The 19,144-nt window shown below is 49.4% G+C and overlaps 1 protein-coding gene across 1 annotated transcript in view; it reads right to left on the minus strand.

Annotated features, from left to right (window-relative positions):
• LOC144479215 (DENN domain-containing protein 2C-like) overlaps positions 1-19,144 on the minus strand; it is a 145,396-nt gene that overhangs the window by 42,570 nt on the left and 83,682 nt on the right. The window contains exons 4-6 of the mRNA XM_078197876.1: positions 12,926-13,074; positions 8,851-8,960; positions 305-496 (exon numbers count right to left, since the gene is read on the minus strand). Of these exons, the coding sequence (XP_078054002.1) occupies positions 305-496; positions 8,851-8,960; positions 12,926-13,074 (451 nt within the window). The remainder of the gene's footprint in view (positions 1-304; positions 497-8,850; positions 8,961-12,925; positions 13,075-19,144) is intronic.

A 19,144-nucleotide genomic window follows, 5' to 3' on the forward strand; every position in this document is an offset into this window, starting at 1 on the left:
TGGTTCTTGTTCTTTAAGTGCATTTCACAACATGGAAGATTTTCTCTGTTCCTCTCCATGATATTTCACTCACTCACATCGCTGGATCCTCAGTTAACTTTGGACCTGCACTCTTTCTGGCTTTTCTCCATTGAGAATGTACCCTATACTACCCCTCTCAAGCTCAAAGCTCCAATTTAACCATATTGATGTCCATTTAGCCCAATCTTTTTGTAAGGCTGTGCTCCCATCAACACGTCATGCAATGCTGCCAATCTTTTTGTCATCGGTAAACTTGGATATGTAGATAACATCTTCAACTCACCGCTGGGATCCGCTTTCGCTTCTTGACAAAGGCATCGGCGCTGACAGGATCCTCAGGGTTGCTGGGAAGTGAGGGTAAGTTGGAGCGAAGCAGAGGGACCGTGTTGTCCTTGCTGATCTTCCGCAGTTCGGACACTTTCCAAGTCTTACTTTCCTGAGCTTGTCCCAAGAGGCTGAGGGGTTTGGGAGGAAGCTGCAAGTGGAGGAAAGAACATGTCACCCACTAGTCAGTTTCACTGATGGTGTTTCTCACGCTACCTCCCAAATGGATGGGGAATCTCGTTGGTAACCAGGCGCTTTATTCTTTTGCTGAGTTTTATGCTGAAATATCTCTTCATTTTCACCCCTTTGCCATCAAACCTGCTGCCTCTAGCGGTTTGCCAGCACCTCACCCAGTGACTGTCACTGGTAATTCAATAAGGGAAAGCTCACAGCTGACCCCCAATACAACCATGCTCAATGATGCAATGCCAGCCAGCGCACAGTGACAATTACACAGCAGCAGATACCAAATGCCTTGAGAACAAATTATATTTAGTAAGCACAATTAACACAGCAAAACATCCCAAGGTGCAGATCAAACAGGATTGCAAGGTACTTATGAGACAGGATGAAAGGGGAATTGAACCTTGGAACCAGTTATTGTTGCTTTCTGATTTGACTCTTCATTACTGGGTGCTGACGGAATGCGTCTCCAAACTGGGGAGTCTAGACTAGTCGTCTCAGCTCTGGGCGTCTGCCATACGGGAATGAGATGAGGAGACATTCCTTCACTCAAAGGCTTCTAACCTTTTGGAATTGAGTCCAGGGAGCGGCGAGTACCCAGTCATTGAGTATATATATTCTTGAATATATCTGAGATGGGCACTAAAGGCATCAAGGGATACGGGGACTGTGTGGGATAACTGAGGTAGAGGCTCAGTTACGATCATATTGAATGATGAAGCAGATTCCAAGAGTGCCATGGCCCACTCCTGCTTCTACTCCCCATGTTCATTTGCTAAAGGCACAGGGACCGATTCACTGCGGAGGAATTATCCACTCTGCTAGCCTTGCATTTTGAAGAGACTGTGCTTTAGCTTTAGGGAACAGTCATACAGGTTTACAGCATGGAAACAGGCTCTTCGGCCCAACTTGTCCATGCTGCCCAATTTTTACCACTGAGCCAGTCCCAATTGCCCGCATTTGGCCCATATCCCTCTATACCCATCTTACCCATGTAACTGTCTGAATGTTTTTCAAAAGACAAAATTGTACCCGCCTCTACGACTACCTCTGGCAGCTCGTTTCAGACACTCACCACCCTCTGTATGAAAAAATTGCTCCTCTGATCCCTTTTCCTTCTCACCTTAAACCTATGCCCTCTAGTTTTAAACTCCCCTGCCTTTGGGAAAAGATGTTGACTATCTACCTATCTATGCCCTTCATTATTTTATAGACCTCTATAAGATCACCCCGAAGTCCCCTATGCTCCAGGGAAAAAAGCCCTAGTCTATCCAGCGTCTCCTTATAACTCAAACCATCACGTCCTGGTAACATCCTAGCAAATCTTTCCTGTACTCTTTCTAGTTTAATAATATATTTTCTATGATCAAGATCCCGTTGCAAACCTAGATAACCTTCTTCATTGTCCACTATGCCACCAACCTTGGTGTCATTTGCAAACTTACTAACCATGCCTCCTAAATTATCATCCAAATCATTAATATCAATAACAAATAACAGCAGCACAATTCCCTCAGGTGCACCGCTGGTCACAGGCCTCCAAATTGAAAAACAACCCTTTACAACCACCCTCTGCCTTCTGTCATCCAACCAGTTTTGTATCCAATTGGCTACCTTATCCTGGTACCATGTGGTACCTTGTCAAAGGCCTTGCTAAAGTCCATGTAGACAACGTCGACTGCACTGCCCTCATCTACTTTCTTCGTTACGCCTTCCGAAAACTCAATCAAATTTGTGATATATGATTTTCCACTCGGAAAGCCGTGCTGCCTGTCCCTAATCAGTCCTTGCCTCTCTAAATGCCTGTAGATCCTGTCTCTCAGAATACCTTCCAACAATTTACCTACCAAAGATGTCAAGCTCACTGGCCTGTAGTTCCCAGGCTTTTCCCTGCAGCCCTTCTTAAACAAAGGCACAACATTTGCCACCCTCCAATCTTCAAGCACCTCACCCGTGGCTATTGATGATTCAAATATCTCTGGTAGGGGACCTGCAATTTCCTCCCTAGCCTCCCACAACTTCACCAGGTCCCTGTGATTCATCTATCGTGATGAACTTTCAGACCTCTACCACCTCCTTCTTTGTAACATGCACACTCCTCAAGGTATCACTATTTATTTCCCCAAGTTCCCTAACATCCATGCGTTTCTCAACAGTGAATATTGATGAGAAATATTCATTTAGGATCTCATCAGGGGGGTAGAAAGGCTGAAAATTACATCTAATACATCCCATCTCTCGTACCAACCCTTTGTGACTAACACACCTCACTCTTAATTCCCAAGCCAAATATCCCCAGGGTCAGAGTCACTACTGTTTCCGAGAGTGGGGGAGACACATCAACCTATAGGCAGTCCCAGCGTCAGGAGCAATACGCCTCCATGGACAGTGACTGTCAGGGTGCTAAGACCTCAGTATATATTTTTATAAAGTATATAGATATGGTAATGGCCAATTTCTAAAATATAAAAAAACTGGACAATGACCCTGTCGGAAGCTACGTCTGCCTGTGATCCTCGAACAATACCAGCTAATGGCAGAAATTGAAACCTCGCTATCTCCAAAGAGACCCTAACAACCCCAAGGGCCGCAGAGACCAAATTCAAAGGCAACTAATCAAAAACCTTCTACATTTCATAAGCCAGACCTGGAGCTGATTCATCTGCTAGGACAAAGGACCCCACAACCCCCCTTTAAGACTTAATGGCTGGAACATTAACAATCTCTCGGACCCAAACAAATGGATACACGCCCATTGTCAAGGCTAGAGTGGTGAGGTAGGAGTCACATGACATGAAGTCTGAGCTGGGGGAGCCATTTGGAGCTGCAAACCCCAGTCTGCCATTTTACCACGTATCCATCAACAGCACAGAAAAAGGGGCTCTGTCTAGGTTTGACTGCCTGACTCTATTGACACCGTTCCTACTGGAATGACTGTCGCCTACAAAACTGATTTATCTCTGTATGCCTATCTCATCACAGGAGTCATCTCTATTGGAAATGTGAATTATCCAGCATCAGTTTTCAGCCTCCTGACCTGTGTGAAGGAATACATTGGACTTGGACTCTGGACACACATGCCTATGGTATTTTCTCTGTTGATCTTTCTTTGTCCAACCCCCTTTACTGAACAAAAGCACAGGGGACGACATAACGAACACCCCTCCTGCGTTTTGAGGGTCTGCAAATAAACTAACCCTCTGAGTTCATCCTATCTCGAGTTTGCTGTGGGGTTATTTACAGAAAATTGGGTCATACCAAAACGGGAGAGTTGGGAAAAAGCCACTGCTCAAAAGGAGGAAGCAAATCAAAACTCCCGTTTATAATGTGCGGTTAGGGGTGAAATCAGGACTACTTAAATTAACCCCATCCTGTCTGTAGCTGTGACATTTACCTTCCCCCATACCAGTTAGGAATTGTAAAAGACACTGCCTCAAGAAGCCAGAGAGTGGTTGTGGAGGATTGCTTCTGAGTGGAGGCCTGTGACTAGTGGTGTGCCGCAGGGATCGGTGTTGGGTCCATTGTTGTTTGTCATCTATATCAATGATCTGGATGATAATGTGGTAAATTGGATCAGCAAATTTGCTAATGATACAAAGATTGGAGGTGTAGTGGACAGTGAGGAAGGTTTTCAAAGCTTGCAGAGGGATTTGGACCAACTAGAAAAATGGCAAATGGAATTTAACGCAGACTAGTGTGAGATATTGCACTTTGGAAGGACAAACCAAAGTAGAACATACAGGGTAAATGGTAGGACACTGAAGAGTGCAGTTGAACAGAGGGATCTGGGAATACAGGTACAGAATTCCCTAAAAGTGACGTCACAGGTGGATAGGGTCGTAAAGAGTGCCTTTGGTACATTGGCCTTTATAAATCGGAGTATCGAGTATAAAAGTTGGAGTGTTATGGTGAGGTTATAAAGGCATTGGTGAGGCCGAATTTGGAGTATTGTGTACAGTTTTGGTCACCTAGTTACAGGAAGGATGTAAATAAGGTTGAAAAAGTGCAGAGAAGGTTCACAAGGATGTTGCCGGGACTTGAGAAGCTGAGTTACAGAGAGAGATTGAATAGGTTGGGACTTTATTCCCTGGAGCGCAGAAGAATGAGGGGAGATTTGATAGAGGTGTATAAGATTTTGATGGGTATAGATAGAGTGAATGGAAGCAGGTTTTTTCCACTGAGGCTAGGGGAGAAAACAAAACCAGAGGGCATGGGTTAAGGGTGAAAGGAGAAAAGTTTAAAGGGGGGGGCTTCTTCAGGCAGAGAGTGGTGGGAGTGTGGAATGAGCTGCCAGATAAAGTGGTAAATGCGAACTCACTTTTAACATTTAAGAAAAACTTGGACGGGTTCATGGATGAGAGGGATGTGGAGGGATATGGTCCAAGTGCAGGTCAGTGGGACTAGGCAAAAAATGGTTCGGCACAGACAAGGGGGGGCCAAAAGGTCTGTTTCTGAGCTGTGGTTGTCTATGGTTCTATGGCCCTCTGGTTGCTGTAGAAAACATGTCTCTCCCTCACTCCAATGACAGATTGGGCCCTTCACTACAAGGGCCTTGACATTCGAATCCAGTTACTACCACTATTGAACGGTACAATGTGGGGCATATGTAACTCAAGCAAAATGCTTGGTCCATCGACAGAGATGAGGAGGCCATTCAGCCCCTCAAGCCTGTCCCACCATTAAATAAGGATATAGCTGAATTGCATCTTAACCCCATTTACCTGCTTTGGTTCCATAATCCTTAATAACCCTGCCTAACAAAAATCTAACAGTCACTGAGGTGTGATATTATTCAAATGATTATTTATTTAAGTAGTGATATTGTCACTGGACTAGAATCCAGAGACCCAGAGTAATGCTCTGGGGACCCAGGTTCGAATCCCACCACGGCAGCTGGTGAAATTTGAATTCAATAAAAATCTGAAAATAAAAGTCTAATAATGACCATTAAACTATTTTTGATTGTCGTAAAACCCACCTGGTTCACTGATGTCCTTTTAGGGAAGGAAATCTGCCGTCCTGACCCAGTCTGGCCTACATGTGACCCCGGGCCTACAGCAATGTGGTTGACTCTTAAATTCCCTCTGAGATGGCGGACAATTGGGGATGGGCAATAAATGCTGGGCCCTGCCAGCGATGCCCACATCCCGTAAATGAATAAAAAAAACATTATTCAAACAGAGAGACAGCACCTTCCAAACTCACAACTTCTACCATCTGGAAACAAGGACTTTGATTTGATTTATTATTGTCACATGTATTAGTATATAGTGAAAAGTATTGTTTCTTGTGCGCTATACAGAGCATACCATTCATAGAGAAGGAAAGGAGAGAGCGCAGAATGTAGTGTTACAGTCATAGCTAGGGTGTAGAGAAAGATCAACTTAATGCAAGGTAGGTCCGTTCAAAAGGCTGATGGCAGCAGGGGAGAAGCTGTTCTTGAGTCGGTTGGTACGTGACCTCAGACTTTTATATCTTTTTCCTGACAGAAGATGGTGGAAAAGAACGTCCAGGAAGCATGGGGTCATTAATTATGCTGGCTGCTTTGCCGAGGCAGTGGGAAGTGTAGACAGAGTCAATGGATGGGAGGTTGGTTTGCGTGATGGATTGGGCTACATTCACGACCTTTTGTAGTTTCTTGCGGTCTTGGGTACAGCAGGAGTCATACCAAGCTGTGATACAACCAGAAAGAATGCTTTCTATGGTGCATCTGTAAAGGTTGGTGAGAGTCGTAGCTGACATGCCAAATTTCCTTAGTCTTCTGAGAAAGTAGAGGCGTTGGTGGACTTTCTTAACTAGTGTCGGCATGGGGGGACCAGGACAGGTTGTTGGTGATCTGGACACCTAAAAACCTGAAGCTCTCGACCCTTTCTATTTCATCCCCATTGATGTAGACAGGGGCATGTTCTCCTTTACGCTTCCTGAAGTCGATGACAATATCCTTCATTTTGTTGACATTGAGGGAGAGATTACTATCTTCACATCAGTTCACCAGATTCTCTATCTCATTCCTATAATCTGTCTCATCATTGTTTGAGATCCGACCCACTACAGTGGTGTCGTCAGCAAACTTGAAAATCGAATTGGAGGGGAATTTGGCTGCAGTCATAGGTGTATAAGGAGTATAATAGGGGTCTGAGAACACAGCCTTGTGGGGCACCAGTGTTGTGGATGATCGTGGAGGAGGTGCTGTTGCCTATCCTTACTGATTATGGGGTGTGAGTTAGGAAGTTCAGAATCCAGTCGCAGAGGGAAGAACCGAGGCCCAGGCCACGGAGTTTGGAGGTGAGTTTCATGGGAATAATAGTGTTGAAGGCTGAGCTGTAGTCAATAAATAGGAGTCTGACATAGGTGTCCTTGTTATCTAGGTGTTCCAGGGTTGAGTGCAGGGCCAGGGAGATGGCATCTGCTGTGGACCTGTTGCGGCGGTAGTCAAACTGTAGTGGATCCAGGTAGTCCGGGAGGCTGGAATTGATTTGTGCCATGACTAACCTTTCGAAGCACTTCATAATGATGGATGTCAGAGCCACAGGACAACAGATACATGGGAACACCACCATCCACAGGTTCCCCTCCAAGCCACTCACTATACTGACTTGGAAATATATCACCGTACCTCCATTGCCACTGGGTCAAAATCCTGGAACTCTCTCCCTAACAGCACTGCGGGTGTACCTACAACAAACAGGCTGCAGCAGTTCCAGGCAGCAGCTCACCACACCTTCCCGAGGGCAACTCGGGATGGGTAATAAATGCTGACCTAGCCTAGCCCACATCCCATCAATGAATGAAAAATAATGTAATATTCTGTGGCGGCTTAAGAGGACAAATGCTGAAAGGTTATTTTTTCCTCATGGGGAACTCTGGAACTAGGGGATACAGTTTCAAAACAAGGGGTCTTCCATTTAAGACAGACTCGAGGGCGGATTTCCTCTCAGAGAATGGTTAATCTTTGGATTTCTGGACCCCAGTGAGCAGTGGAGGCCGGGACATTGAAGATATTCAAGGCGGAGTTGGGTAACTGTTTGATCGACAAAGGCAGTTAAGGGTTATGAGGAACAGGCGGTAAAGTGGAACTAAAGCCACAATCAGATCAACCACAAACTTATCAAATCACAGAGCAGCCTCGAGGGGCTACTCATGTTTCCTGCATTACGTTCTCAGTTTTGACATTTGCAGTTGGCTCCCAGTCTCAGCGATGTTTTGTGGGAGAGAGTTCACAATTCCCGTTACCCTTTGTGTGACATCACTGCTGAACTGCCAGGGTTAGGATTCTCGCCGCCAGAGGAAATAGTTTCTCAACATCCACACTATCAAACTGCTTCATCATCTTGATTGAATCACCCCTTACTCCTCTATCCTGGAGGGAAAACATATCCAGCAATCTCCAGCACACAGCTTCACAATTATCCAGATCCCGTGGGCCACGAGTCAGCAGCAAGTGAAACATGCAAGTCTATATTGACGTAAATGTAAAACGTGTGTGCGCGCGCGCGCATGCATCTGCATGTATGTGTCCGTGCCCGTGTGCGTGCGTGTGGGGGTGTGTGTGTGTGTGTGTGCACACGTGTGCGTGCGTACACGTGTGCGTGCGTGTGCGTGTCCGTGTGCGTGTATGCACACGTGTGCGTGCTTGCGGGGGTGGGGGGAGAGGGGAACTCCTGCAGTGCAGCATTGATCGGTGAGGAAGTGGATGGTCTCGCACTGACGGAACATCTCGATTGTATCTCACTGCCGGGTGAACACCTGGAATGGAACATGGCTTCAAACCGTCTTATAGTGTCGCCTGGAGCTGCTGGTGTTTCTATTCTTGGCGAGGTGGCAGGGGTGTGAGAGAGGTGGCGAGATGAAGTGAGAGTAAAATTCATAGCGCCTCACCCACTGTTTCAAGAGCTCTGAGTGATCAGGTCGGCTCAAGTTCCTGCAGTACACTGAGGGAGTGCCGCGCTATCAAAGGCGCTGTCTTTCTGATCTGCCCTCTCACGTGGATGGAAAATATGACTATTTTAGAAGAAGCACTGGGAGTTTTTCCCTCCCAGTGCCCAGGCCAATATTTAGCAATTATCACCTATCTGATCATCACTGTCACGCTGATGTTTGTGGGAGTATTCTGTGTCAAAATTGGTGACATTACGACAGTGACCACACTTCAGAAAGCTCATTGGTTGGAAAGCACTTTGGGACATAAAAGATGCAACGTAAATGCAATTTGTAAAAGCAGCAGCTCTGAAATTATCTGGATCATGATCTTGTTCATTCAGTTCAGAGGTCCCCTCACTGTTTGCAGAGTGAGAGAGACACACAGAATAACGGGACTCTTACCTTAGGCGGACGCTGGGGTCGAATGTTTGGTGATCCCCAGACTCTCTTCCCTCTGGACAGCAGTGACGGAGTGAACTTGACATCTTCGTACGGGTTCTCCTTGGAAGGACCTGAAGCCAGGATGGAGAAAGAAACAGCTGGTCAGGTTGCCCTGTCCCCAGGGGGAGGTGCTAGAGCAGCAAAGCAGAGAGCAGGGGACAAGGAGACAAATGGATAGGCGGACAGAGTGGATAGATTTCCGACACGATGGTGGGTCTGCCCCAAGCATAAGAACATAATAGGAGCAGGAGTAGGCCATCTAGCCCCTCGAGCCTGCCCCGCCATTCAATAAGATCATGGCTGATCTGAAGTGGATCAGTTCCACTTACCCGCCTGATCCCTATAACCCCTAATTCCCTTACCGATCAGGAATCCATCTATCCGTGATTTAAGCATATTCAACGAGGTAGCCTCCACCACTTCAGTGGGCAGAGAATTCCAGAGATTCACCACCCTCTGAGAGAAGAAGTTCCTCCTCAACTCTGTCCTAAACTGACCCCCCTTTATTTTGAGTCTGTGCCCTCTAGTTCTAGTTTCCTTTCTAAGTGGAAAGAATCTCTCCACCTCTACCCTATCCAGCCCCTTTATTAGCTTATAGATCTCTATAAGATTCCCCGTCAGCCTTCTAAATTCCAACGAGTACAAACCCAATCTGCTCAGTCTCTCCTCCATAATCAACACCCCTCATCTCTGGTATCAACCTGGTGAACCTTCTCTGCACTCCCTCCAAGGCCAATATATCCTTCGGCAAATAAGGGGACCAATACTGCAACGCCCCAGACAAACCAAGTGCGGAACTGAAGGGAACAGTATTGTTCAATTGTCTCTCTACATTTTCCAGGCAAGAGCGTGGTTGTAAAAATAACGGTAGCTCATTGCAAATCTGGGCCCAGTCATTGCCCAGCCTGGCTGATGCTCATTGACATGAGGGGCCCTGATATAGTGAACCTGAGAGCTTATATAAAGCATGGTCCCCCCCAACCTGCCCAGGTTGAGAGGTCAAACTCCTTCCCGAGATGGCCTTGTTCCCAGGGCGGGGGTTGGGGGGGGGGGGGGGGGGGGGGGGGGGGGGGCAGAAGAAAGGAGTGAAATCTTCCTGCTCACTGGGATATCCATTCGACAAACTCCTTTATTCACTGTTTCTCACACGTGCCAGAGATTCAATGAGATCTCACTATAGCTGGTGTATCAGAGTCCCCACTCCAAAGTTCCCTGCTCAACCTAAACCACCTCCAGCTAGCTTCCAATCATGGCACAGCTAGGTTAGCTCATGAGGGACGAGGGAAATATGGGCTAGGAGGAGGTTTGTGTAGAGTGGCTGAGTAGCCTATTTCTGTGTTTTGTAATGATGTAAATTCAGTAACAACAGCCGATACATTTATCAGTGTGGGCTAGATAGAGCATGAAATTCAAATCACCACTGCCTTGCTAAAACTGTCAACAGCAGGGTAACACATGGGCTCTCTCATCACCCCACTGTGCCACCTAGCTCTGCCATCTTCCCCATAGAGGGCCCCAAGTCTCACCTGACTGTATCTGAGTCAGCCTCGCATAGAAACATAGAAAATAAGAGCAGCAGTCGGTCATTCAGCCCTTCGAGCTTGGTCCATCATTAAACATGATCATGGCTGATCCTCCCCTTTTCCAGCCAGGTGTCACAAACTAAACCCTCCCTCTCAAAAGGTGCGATCAACATGGGGCGAGTGATGTCTAACCATGCAGCTTCTCAGGACATAGTCTTAATCCCACCAGCTGTGTGAGTCAAACCCAGGCTGCAATGCAAGGGGGTTGAATTCTTCTCAGTTTCCCATCGTTGAACCGGCAAACAGCATTCCAGTTTCCAGTTACTGATCTCCTCACCCTGCACATTCCAGGAATTTGACGCCACATACCAGGCAATCTGTAACTGGATGTATGAAGGATCACCCCCACACTCCAGGAAACCACTGGCCCGTTTCCAACAGGGAGATGGAGCATTGGTTGACCTCTGAACGAGGGGTTATTCTGTACAACGAGAGGCTGAATCTCAAATTGATCATGTGCCCAGTCCCAACATCATCTGTAGCTCAGCCGTGCTGGCTGAGCGCTCTCTCTCTCTCTCTTTCTGCTTTAAGCCTCGGGCAGCACGGTGGCACAGTGGTACAGTGGTTAGCACTGCTGTCTCACAGCGCCAGGGACCCGGTTCCATTCCCAGCTTGGGTCACTGTCTATGTGGAGTTTGCACATTTCCCCCATGCCTGATCGAAAGGAACCAGAACGTTTGGAGAGATTTGCTTGGGGCTGAGTGGAAACAAGTTTGAGGAGCTTAGGGAGAAAAGGTGGCAACAAACTGGGACAGTGGCGTGAAGAGTCGGGGAACTGGGTGGGGTGGAGTCCCTTGTGGACAAGTTAGTAACCACACTAAACAGTGTGCAAAGAAAGCACTGCCGCATCACAGTGCCAGGGACACGCGTTCAATTCTGGCCTTGGGTTACTGTGTGGAGTCTACACATTCTCCCCGTGTGTTTCCTCCGGGTGCTCCAGTTTTCTCCCACAGCCAAAGATGTGTGGGGTTAGGTGGTTTAGCCATGGTAAATGCATAGGATTACGGGGATAGGGTGAAGGGGAGGGCCTGGGTAAGATATTCTTTCGGAGAAAGAATGGGCCGAATGGGCTCTTTCTGCACTGTAGGGGCTCTGTGGCCAGCAGACATGGGGTGGATGCAGTGCTTGAAGGCACCTTCACCAACATTACACCCACTGCAACTAACATGGGTGCAGAGCTGCCGACTCCTTATACCGCACTGTTAAAAATTAACTCTCTGGGTAGAGTGGCAGTAAACTGTAAGTCTGAAATATTCATCTTTATCCCAGTGATTTGCTTTGACAGTGTGTGTGCGCGTCTCCTCAAGCACATTCCAGTGCTTATTCTAGTTGTTTTCCGAGTTCAAACACTCACTAAAGAGAGTCCTCACTGAAATGTATAAAATCCTGACAGGGTTGGAGCGACTGGATGTGGGGATTGTTCCCTCTGTCTGGGGGAGTCGGGAACAAGCGGTCACAGTCTCAGGATACGGGGCAGGCCATTTAGGACTGAGGTGAGAAGAAACATTTTCACTCGGAGAGTGGTGAACCCGTGGCATTCTCTAGGGCTTGTGGAGACTAAATCACTGAATATATTTAAGACGAAAGGAATAGATTGGGGAGTGCACGGGAGTATGGCATTGAAATGGAGAATCAGCATTGGTCACATTGAATGGCGGAGCAGACGGATGGTCCGAACGGCCTGGCCATTAATCCTGTTCCTATTTTCTATGTTTTTAACTGGTTGAGATCTTTAGGTGGAGAGGGAGCAAAAGATTGTTAGAGGAAATGAGTCTTGGGGCAGGGGAGGGGGCGTGCTGGGGAAGGGGGGGTGGGTAAAGGGAGAGGTACAGGTCGGGGGGTTGAGGATGTGTCAGGGATAAATTGCAGAGACTCTGATTGGGAAGGAGATGACATTGGCAGAGGAGACAGCCATACAGAAGGCCTCTGATTATGGTGGCCTGTGAACAATGCTTGAATTTAGGCCCCCCCTCCCTAAAGTGCCAGAACCTCAGCTCTCTGCAGCGGCGCTGCTAGACTGAGCGCGCGCAGGGACACAGACCCACATCTCTCTGCAATATCCTCTTGTCCCCAGCGCCAACCATGGCCCCTCACCCTGACACTGTCCCCTTCACCGAGCCTGACCCCAGCTCTGTGTCTCCGAGACCCCCCTCTCCAGCACCAGGGTCCCCTCACTCCCTGAACTGCCCAGTCGCAATCCATTCCTGACACTGGGAGCTCTGCAATAATTCCTTTAACCTTCCATTTCTTGCCCTACTTGCGTTGCCCGTGAATGATGTCGTATAGAGTTCCACTTAAAGGGACCACACAATTCCCCTTGGAAATGGGGGCAGGGCCCCTCAAACCTGGAGCAGGATCACTCTCAGATGTGGGGGATCAATTTTAAACACACAGTGAAAATAATTTAATCACCAAACATAAGAGTTATTTCAGATTTGAATCTTACTGCTTACTTATAATATCCTCATAAAGGTTCTCTTCAGACAGAGTTTGGGAAAGTTGCACTTTAATCTTATTTCCTCCTCCATTGTGATTCCTCGCACTTGTCGCTGGCGTAAGGAGAATGTGAAGACCTTCTGCATCTTCAAACTCAAAGGACTTCCTGTGAAGAGAGGGTCAGAGTGGATTGTGTCAGGTTCACAGCTCAATGCAGGATAGAGAGTTCAGGAGCAGCACAGCTAGGACTGGGTTACACACGCGTACCAGTGAGATCGCACCCAAACTCACCCAGCAACCGGCCCGGCAACAGGGCTCAAATAGCAACCAAATTCAGACAGAGTTACTGCACTGGTCCGAATGTCCGTCTCACAGCAACTTCACATCCTTCGCACCAAATCTTCAATCTTTCTCCTCTCTCTCAGTTTTTACACTCAAAAGATAAAACTCAGAAACTTTGAGAGAAGCAAGTGATGATCGAGGGAAAGGCGGGGAGGAGGCGGCGGCGGTGGGGCTGGGGGTGGGGGGAGACGGCGGCGGCGGTCTGGGGAGAGCAGGGGAGGGGCGGGAAGGGGAGACGGGGGGGCGGGAAGCGGAGACGAGGTGTGGGGAAGCGGAGATGAGGTGTGGGGAGAAGCGGAGACGGGGGGGGCGGGAAGCGGAGACGGGGGGGGGGGAGCGGAGACGGGGGGGGGGGAGCGGAGACGGGGGGGGGGAGCGGAGACGGGGGGGGGGAGCGGAGACGGGGGGGGGGGGAGCGGAGACGGGGGGGGGGAAGCGGAGACGGGGGGGGGGCGGGAAGCGGAGACGGGGGGCGGGGAAGCGGAGACGGGGGGGGCGGGGAAGCGGAGACGGGGGGGGGCGGGGAAGCGGAGACGGGGGGGGGCGGGGAAGCGGAGACGGGGGGGGCGGGGAAGCGGAGACGGGGGGGGCGGGGAAGCGGAGACGGGGGGGGCGGGGAAGCGGAGACGGGGGGGGCGGGGAAGCGGAGACGGGGGGGGGGAGCGGAGACGGGGTGGGGGGGAAGCGGAGACGGGGTGGGGGGGAAGCGGAGACGGGGTGGGGGGGGAAGCGGAGACGGGGTGGGGGGGGAAGCGGAGACGGGGTGGGGGGGGAAGCGGAGACGGGGTGGGGGGGGAAGCGGAGACGGGGTGGGGGGGGAAGCGGAGACGGGGTGGGGGGGGAAGCGGAGACGGGGTGGGGGGGGAAGCGGAGACGGGGTGGGGGGGGAAGCGGAGACGGGGTGGGGGGGGAAGCGGAGACGGGGTGGGGGGGGAAGCGGAGACGGGGTGGGGGGGGAAGCGGAGACGGGGTGGGGGGGGAAGCGGAGACGGGGTGGGGGGGGAAGCGGAGACGGGGTGGGGGGGGAAGCGGAGACGGGGTGGGGGGAGAAGCGGAGACGGGGGGGCGGGAAGCGGAGACGGGGGGGGGGGAGCGGAGACGGGGTGGGGGGGGGGAAGCGGAGACGGGGTGGGGGGGGGAAGCGGAGACGGGGTGGGGGGGGAAGCGGAGACGGGGTGGGGGGGGAAGCGGAGACGGGGTGGGGGGGGAAGCGGAGACGGGGTGGGGGGGGAAGCGGAGACGGGGTGGGGGGGGAAGCGGAGACGGGGTGGGGGGGAAGCGGAGACGGGGGGGAGCGGAGGAGCAGAGACGGAGACAGCGACACTGCAGGGGGTATTGAGGAAGTTGGAAGATAAAGGGGCTCTATGGGAGTCGAGCTGGAGCAGTGTGTGGCGCCAGTGGATGCTCCAGTTTACAATAGGGAGCAGTGGGACTGATAAGGTCCGAGTCCCCAAACCGTCAGAATCTAACCTTAACTTCACCCTTCCATTTCTCACTGATTGAAGCAACATCCTGGTACGATGATGCGAGGATTTAGTGTTACTGCATCACTGAAAAATGTAACTTCAGTTGAAACAAGTTGAGTTTAAAGTAGGCCTAGCTCAGTTGGCTGGTTCATGGTGCAGAGTCACGCTAACAGAGTGGGTTCAATTCCTGTACCAGCCGAGGTTATTCATGAAGACCCCGCTTTCTCAACCTTGCCCCTCGCCTGAGGTGTGGTGACCCTCAGGTTAAAATCACCGCCAGTCAGCTCTCTCCCTCAAAGGGGAGAACAGCCTTTGGCCATCCGGGACTGTGGTGACTCTACCTTTACCTGACTGTTAAACAAGTCATTTACAGGTTGATCACTGGATATACCCTGTGCTCAGTCCAAGGCCAGTTATTTCACTGTGTGCCTCAGGGTTTCCTGTAGTTATAGATCGGCTGGAATGGGCTGAATTCCAGCCTATCTCCCACACAACTGGAGCTGAAGGAGGAGAGAAAACCCAAGTTGAAGCCCTCCTGCTGTCTGCCCCGGTTTCCCGCCCTCACTCAGTCTTCTCCAGCAGAACAATCCCATTCATCAGAATGTCCATCAACCCTTTAGACGTCTTCCCAACCCCAACCTCCCTAAAGGTGAACAGAGCCCCCACCCCCCCCCCCCCCAGCAATTCCTGATCTGTTATCCCGTCCCCGGCTACTGCTTCACAATTCCCACAATCCCATTCAGGACAAGCTACAGATGAAGAAATGCTGGAATTCTGTCTCATCATTTGAGGAATTTCATTGTTGTCCAGCAATTCTCTGCTTGTCAGTTTACCAGATATGGTAACAGCTCAAAATACCAAATAGATCCGAGCAAAGCTCATACATTTACTAATTCCTTCCCCTCGAGCAATCTGAACAATTATCCCAGACAAAGGGTTAGTCACCACCCAAAACTATGGCAAGGGCGTGAGAAGCACTCGCAGCAAATACTCGGGTGTAACGAGTAAGCAAGCCACTGACACAAGATAAGCTTTTCTCCGAATGCGGATTCTGCTAAATTTGCAGAAGGTCAGTTATCGAGAAAGACCAACCCCACATCAACAACTCAGTGCACAGGGAAAAAGAGACCGCTTGTTTCATTTGCTTTTGACTTTTCTTCTCTCTCTTGCTGACTGATGCCCTGTAAACCCTGGCAGCCTGTGACTGCCCTCAAACTGGCACCGTACATCGGGGAACACTCAGTCAGACACCCCGATACCGTTCTCACCCAGACATCTGACCAGCCAGGTGGACAGTGTTATGATCAGAAAGAGGAGCTTGGACAATGCTTTCACCCCCACTGCCTCCCTCGATACCGAGCCAATCTTTTACAGGATTATTGAAACCCCTACCACCTCGTACAACATACTCAGAATGATCAGAGCCTGAACTTGGCACTACCCTGCTTGGCTGTTTCCTCGAGTGCCAGCCCCTGGCTCATTTGGCAGCACTCCCGCCTCTGCATTTGAAGGTTGCGAGTTCTAACTCTGGAAACCTGAGCCCATCAGACATTTGTGCAGTACTGAGGGAGTGCTGTACTGTTAAAGGTGCCGGCTCTCGGATGAGACATAAAGCAAGGACCTTCGCACTCTCAGGTGACAGGTCCCATTGCATAACTTTGAGAGTTATTCAGTGCGTCAGAACCACCATTAAATAACTTCTGTATCGTTTTGCTGTTTGTGGGAGGTTGTGGAACTCCTGATACCTTCTTCCATACAACAGCTGGGAAACTCTTCCTACTCTCGAAGATCATTTGTTTCAATGCATCTGCAGTCTGGTCATGCTATTAGAAGAACAAACAGCCATACAGCACAGGGACAGGCCCTTCAGTCCACCAAGCCTGCACTGATTCCTAATCCTTATTTAGTCCCACTACTCATTGTCCATACACAGTTTCTATCCCTCTGTTCACTCCCATTCACGTGTCTGTCAAGATATGCCTTGACTGTTGCTAACATGCCTGCACCTCCACTGACAAAGCGTTCCAGGCACCCATCACTATCTGTGTGAAAAGCTTTCCCCGCACGTTTCCCCTAAACTTACCCCCTCTCACCTTAAACCTGTGCCCTCTTCTAGTTGACCTTTCCACCCTGGGAAAAAGCCTCTAACTATCCACTCAATTTAAGCCTCTCAATTTTGTCCATCAGGTCTCCCCTCAGCCTCTGTCTTTCCAATGAAACCAATCCGAATTTATCCAATCTCTTCTCTTACCTAGAGGTTTCACCAGGCAACTATATTCCTCAGTATGAATCTCTTCTGATTTCCTTTGCTCTGATGAAGGTTCACCCGGACTCAGAATGTTGGCTCTATTCTCTCTCCACAGAAGCCGTCAGACCTGCTGAGATTTTCCAGCATTTTCTGTTTTTGTTTCAGATTCCAGCATCTGCAGTATTTTGCTGTTATCGATGAGTTCTCACCGTGTGCACGAGGAAAGGGACACGAGACAGCACATCTGAAGCTGAGGTTTTCTGAAGAGGATTGTTATTCGAGCACCAGGATCTGAAACCCAAAACTAAAGTCCTGGTTTACCGGGAAGCTGTGTGCCTATCTACTTCGGAGGTTTGCTTCCTCAAAGCACTGAAATAGCATCATCAGTCTTGTCTTTGCAGCATCCTCAAATCTGGCAACAAGAAACACGATCCAACAGCAGATTCCTCTCCCATGCCAACTGCCCCAGCAGTGAGGGAGTGAAAGTAACTCGAATTTCTCACCGGTATGGTTGTACAAGGAATCGGGAGAGGTGATAGTCTAGTGATAATACCACGAGGTTATAAAGAACAAAGAACAAAGAACAGTACAGCACAGGAAACAGGCCCTTCGGCCCTCCAAGCCTGTGCCGCTCCTTGGTCCAACTAGACCAATCGTTTGTATCCCTCCATTCCCAGGCTGCTCATGTGACTATCCAGCTAAGTCTTAAACGATGTCAGCGTGCCTGCCTCCACCACCCTACTTGGCAGCGCATTCCAGGCCCCCACCACTCTGTGTAAAAAACATCCCTCTAATATCAGAGTTATACTTCGCCCCTCTCACCTTGAGCCCGTGACCCCTCGTGAACGTCACTTCTGATCTGGGAAAAAGCTTCCCACTGTTCATCCTATCTATACCCTTCATAATCTTGTACACCTCTATTAGATCTCCCCTCATTCTCCGTCTTTCCAAGGAGAACAACCCCAGTCTACCCAATCTCTCCTCATAGCTAAGACCCTCCATACCAGGCAACATCCTGGTAAACCTTCTCTGCACTCTCTCTAACGCCTCCACGTCCTTCTGGTAGTGCGGCGACCAGAACTGGACGCAGTACTCCAAATGTGGCCTAACCAGCGTTCTATACAGCTGCATCATCAGACTCCAGCTTTTATACTCTATACCCCGTCCTATAAAGGCAAGCATACCATATGCCTTCTTCACCACCTTCTCCACCTGTGTTGCCACCTTCAAGGATTTGTGGACTTGCACACCTAGGTCCCTCTGTGTTTCTATACTCCTGATGACTCTGCCATTTATTGTATAACTCCTCCCTACATTATTTCTTCCAAAATGCATCACTTCGCATTTATCCGGATTAAACTCCATCTGCCACCTCTCCGCCCAATTTTCCAGCCTATCTCTATCCTGCTGTTTTGCCCGACAATGCTCTTCGCTATCCGCAAGTCCAGCCATCTTCGTGTCATCCGCAAACTTGCTGATTACACCAGTTACACCTTCTTCCAAATCATTTATATATATCACAAATAGCAGAGGTCCCAGTACAGAGCCCTGCGGAACACCACTGGTCACAGACCTCCAGCCGGAAAAAGACCCTTCGACCACTACCCTCTGTCTCCTTTGGCCAAGCCAGTTCTCCACCCATCTAGCCACTTCGCCTTGTATCCCATGAGCCTTAACCTTCTTAACCAACCTGCCATGTGGGACTTTGTCAAATGCCTTACTGAAATCCATATAGACGACTATTAATCCAGAAACTCAGCTAATGTTCTGGGGACCCGGGTTGAATCCCACCACGGCAGCCGGTGGAATTCAATTTAAAAAATATCTGGAATTAAGAATCTACTGATGACTATGAAACCATTGTCGGAAAAACCCATCTGGTTCACTAATATCCTTTAGGGAAGGAAATCTGCCGTCCTTACCTGGTCTGGCCTACATGCAACTCCAGAGCCACAACAATGTGGTTGACTTTCAACTGCCCTCGGGCAACTAGGGATGGGCAATAAATGCTGGCCAGCCAGCAGCGCCAATATCCCACAGATGAATAAATCCCAAATTTGACCAATTATAAGCTAATGCATGGAAGGCCATTTCTTTGACCAGTAACCACTTCTTTTTATTGAACGTGTGGTTTGTGTGTTCAAAGTACTTTATCAATCCATTGCCCCCAAGGCACGTTT

This window comes from Mustelus asterias, chromosome 25 (assembly GCF_964213995.1).
Source record: "Mustelus asterias chromosome 25, sMusAst1.hap1.1, whole genome shotgun sequence".
NCBI classification, from domain to species: Eukaryota; Metazoa; Chordata; class Chondrichthyes; order Carcharhiniformes; family Triakidae; genus Mustelus; species Mustelus asterias.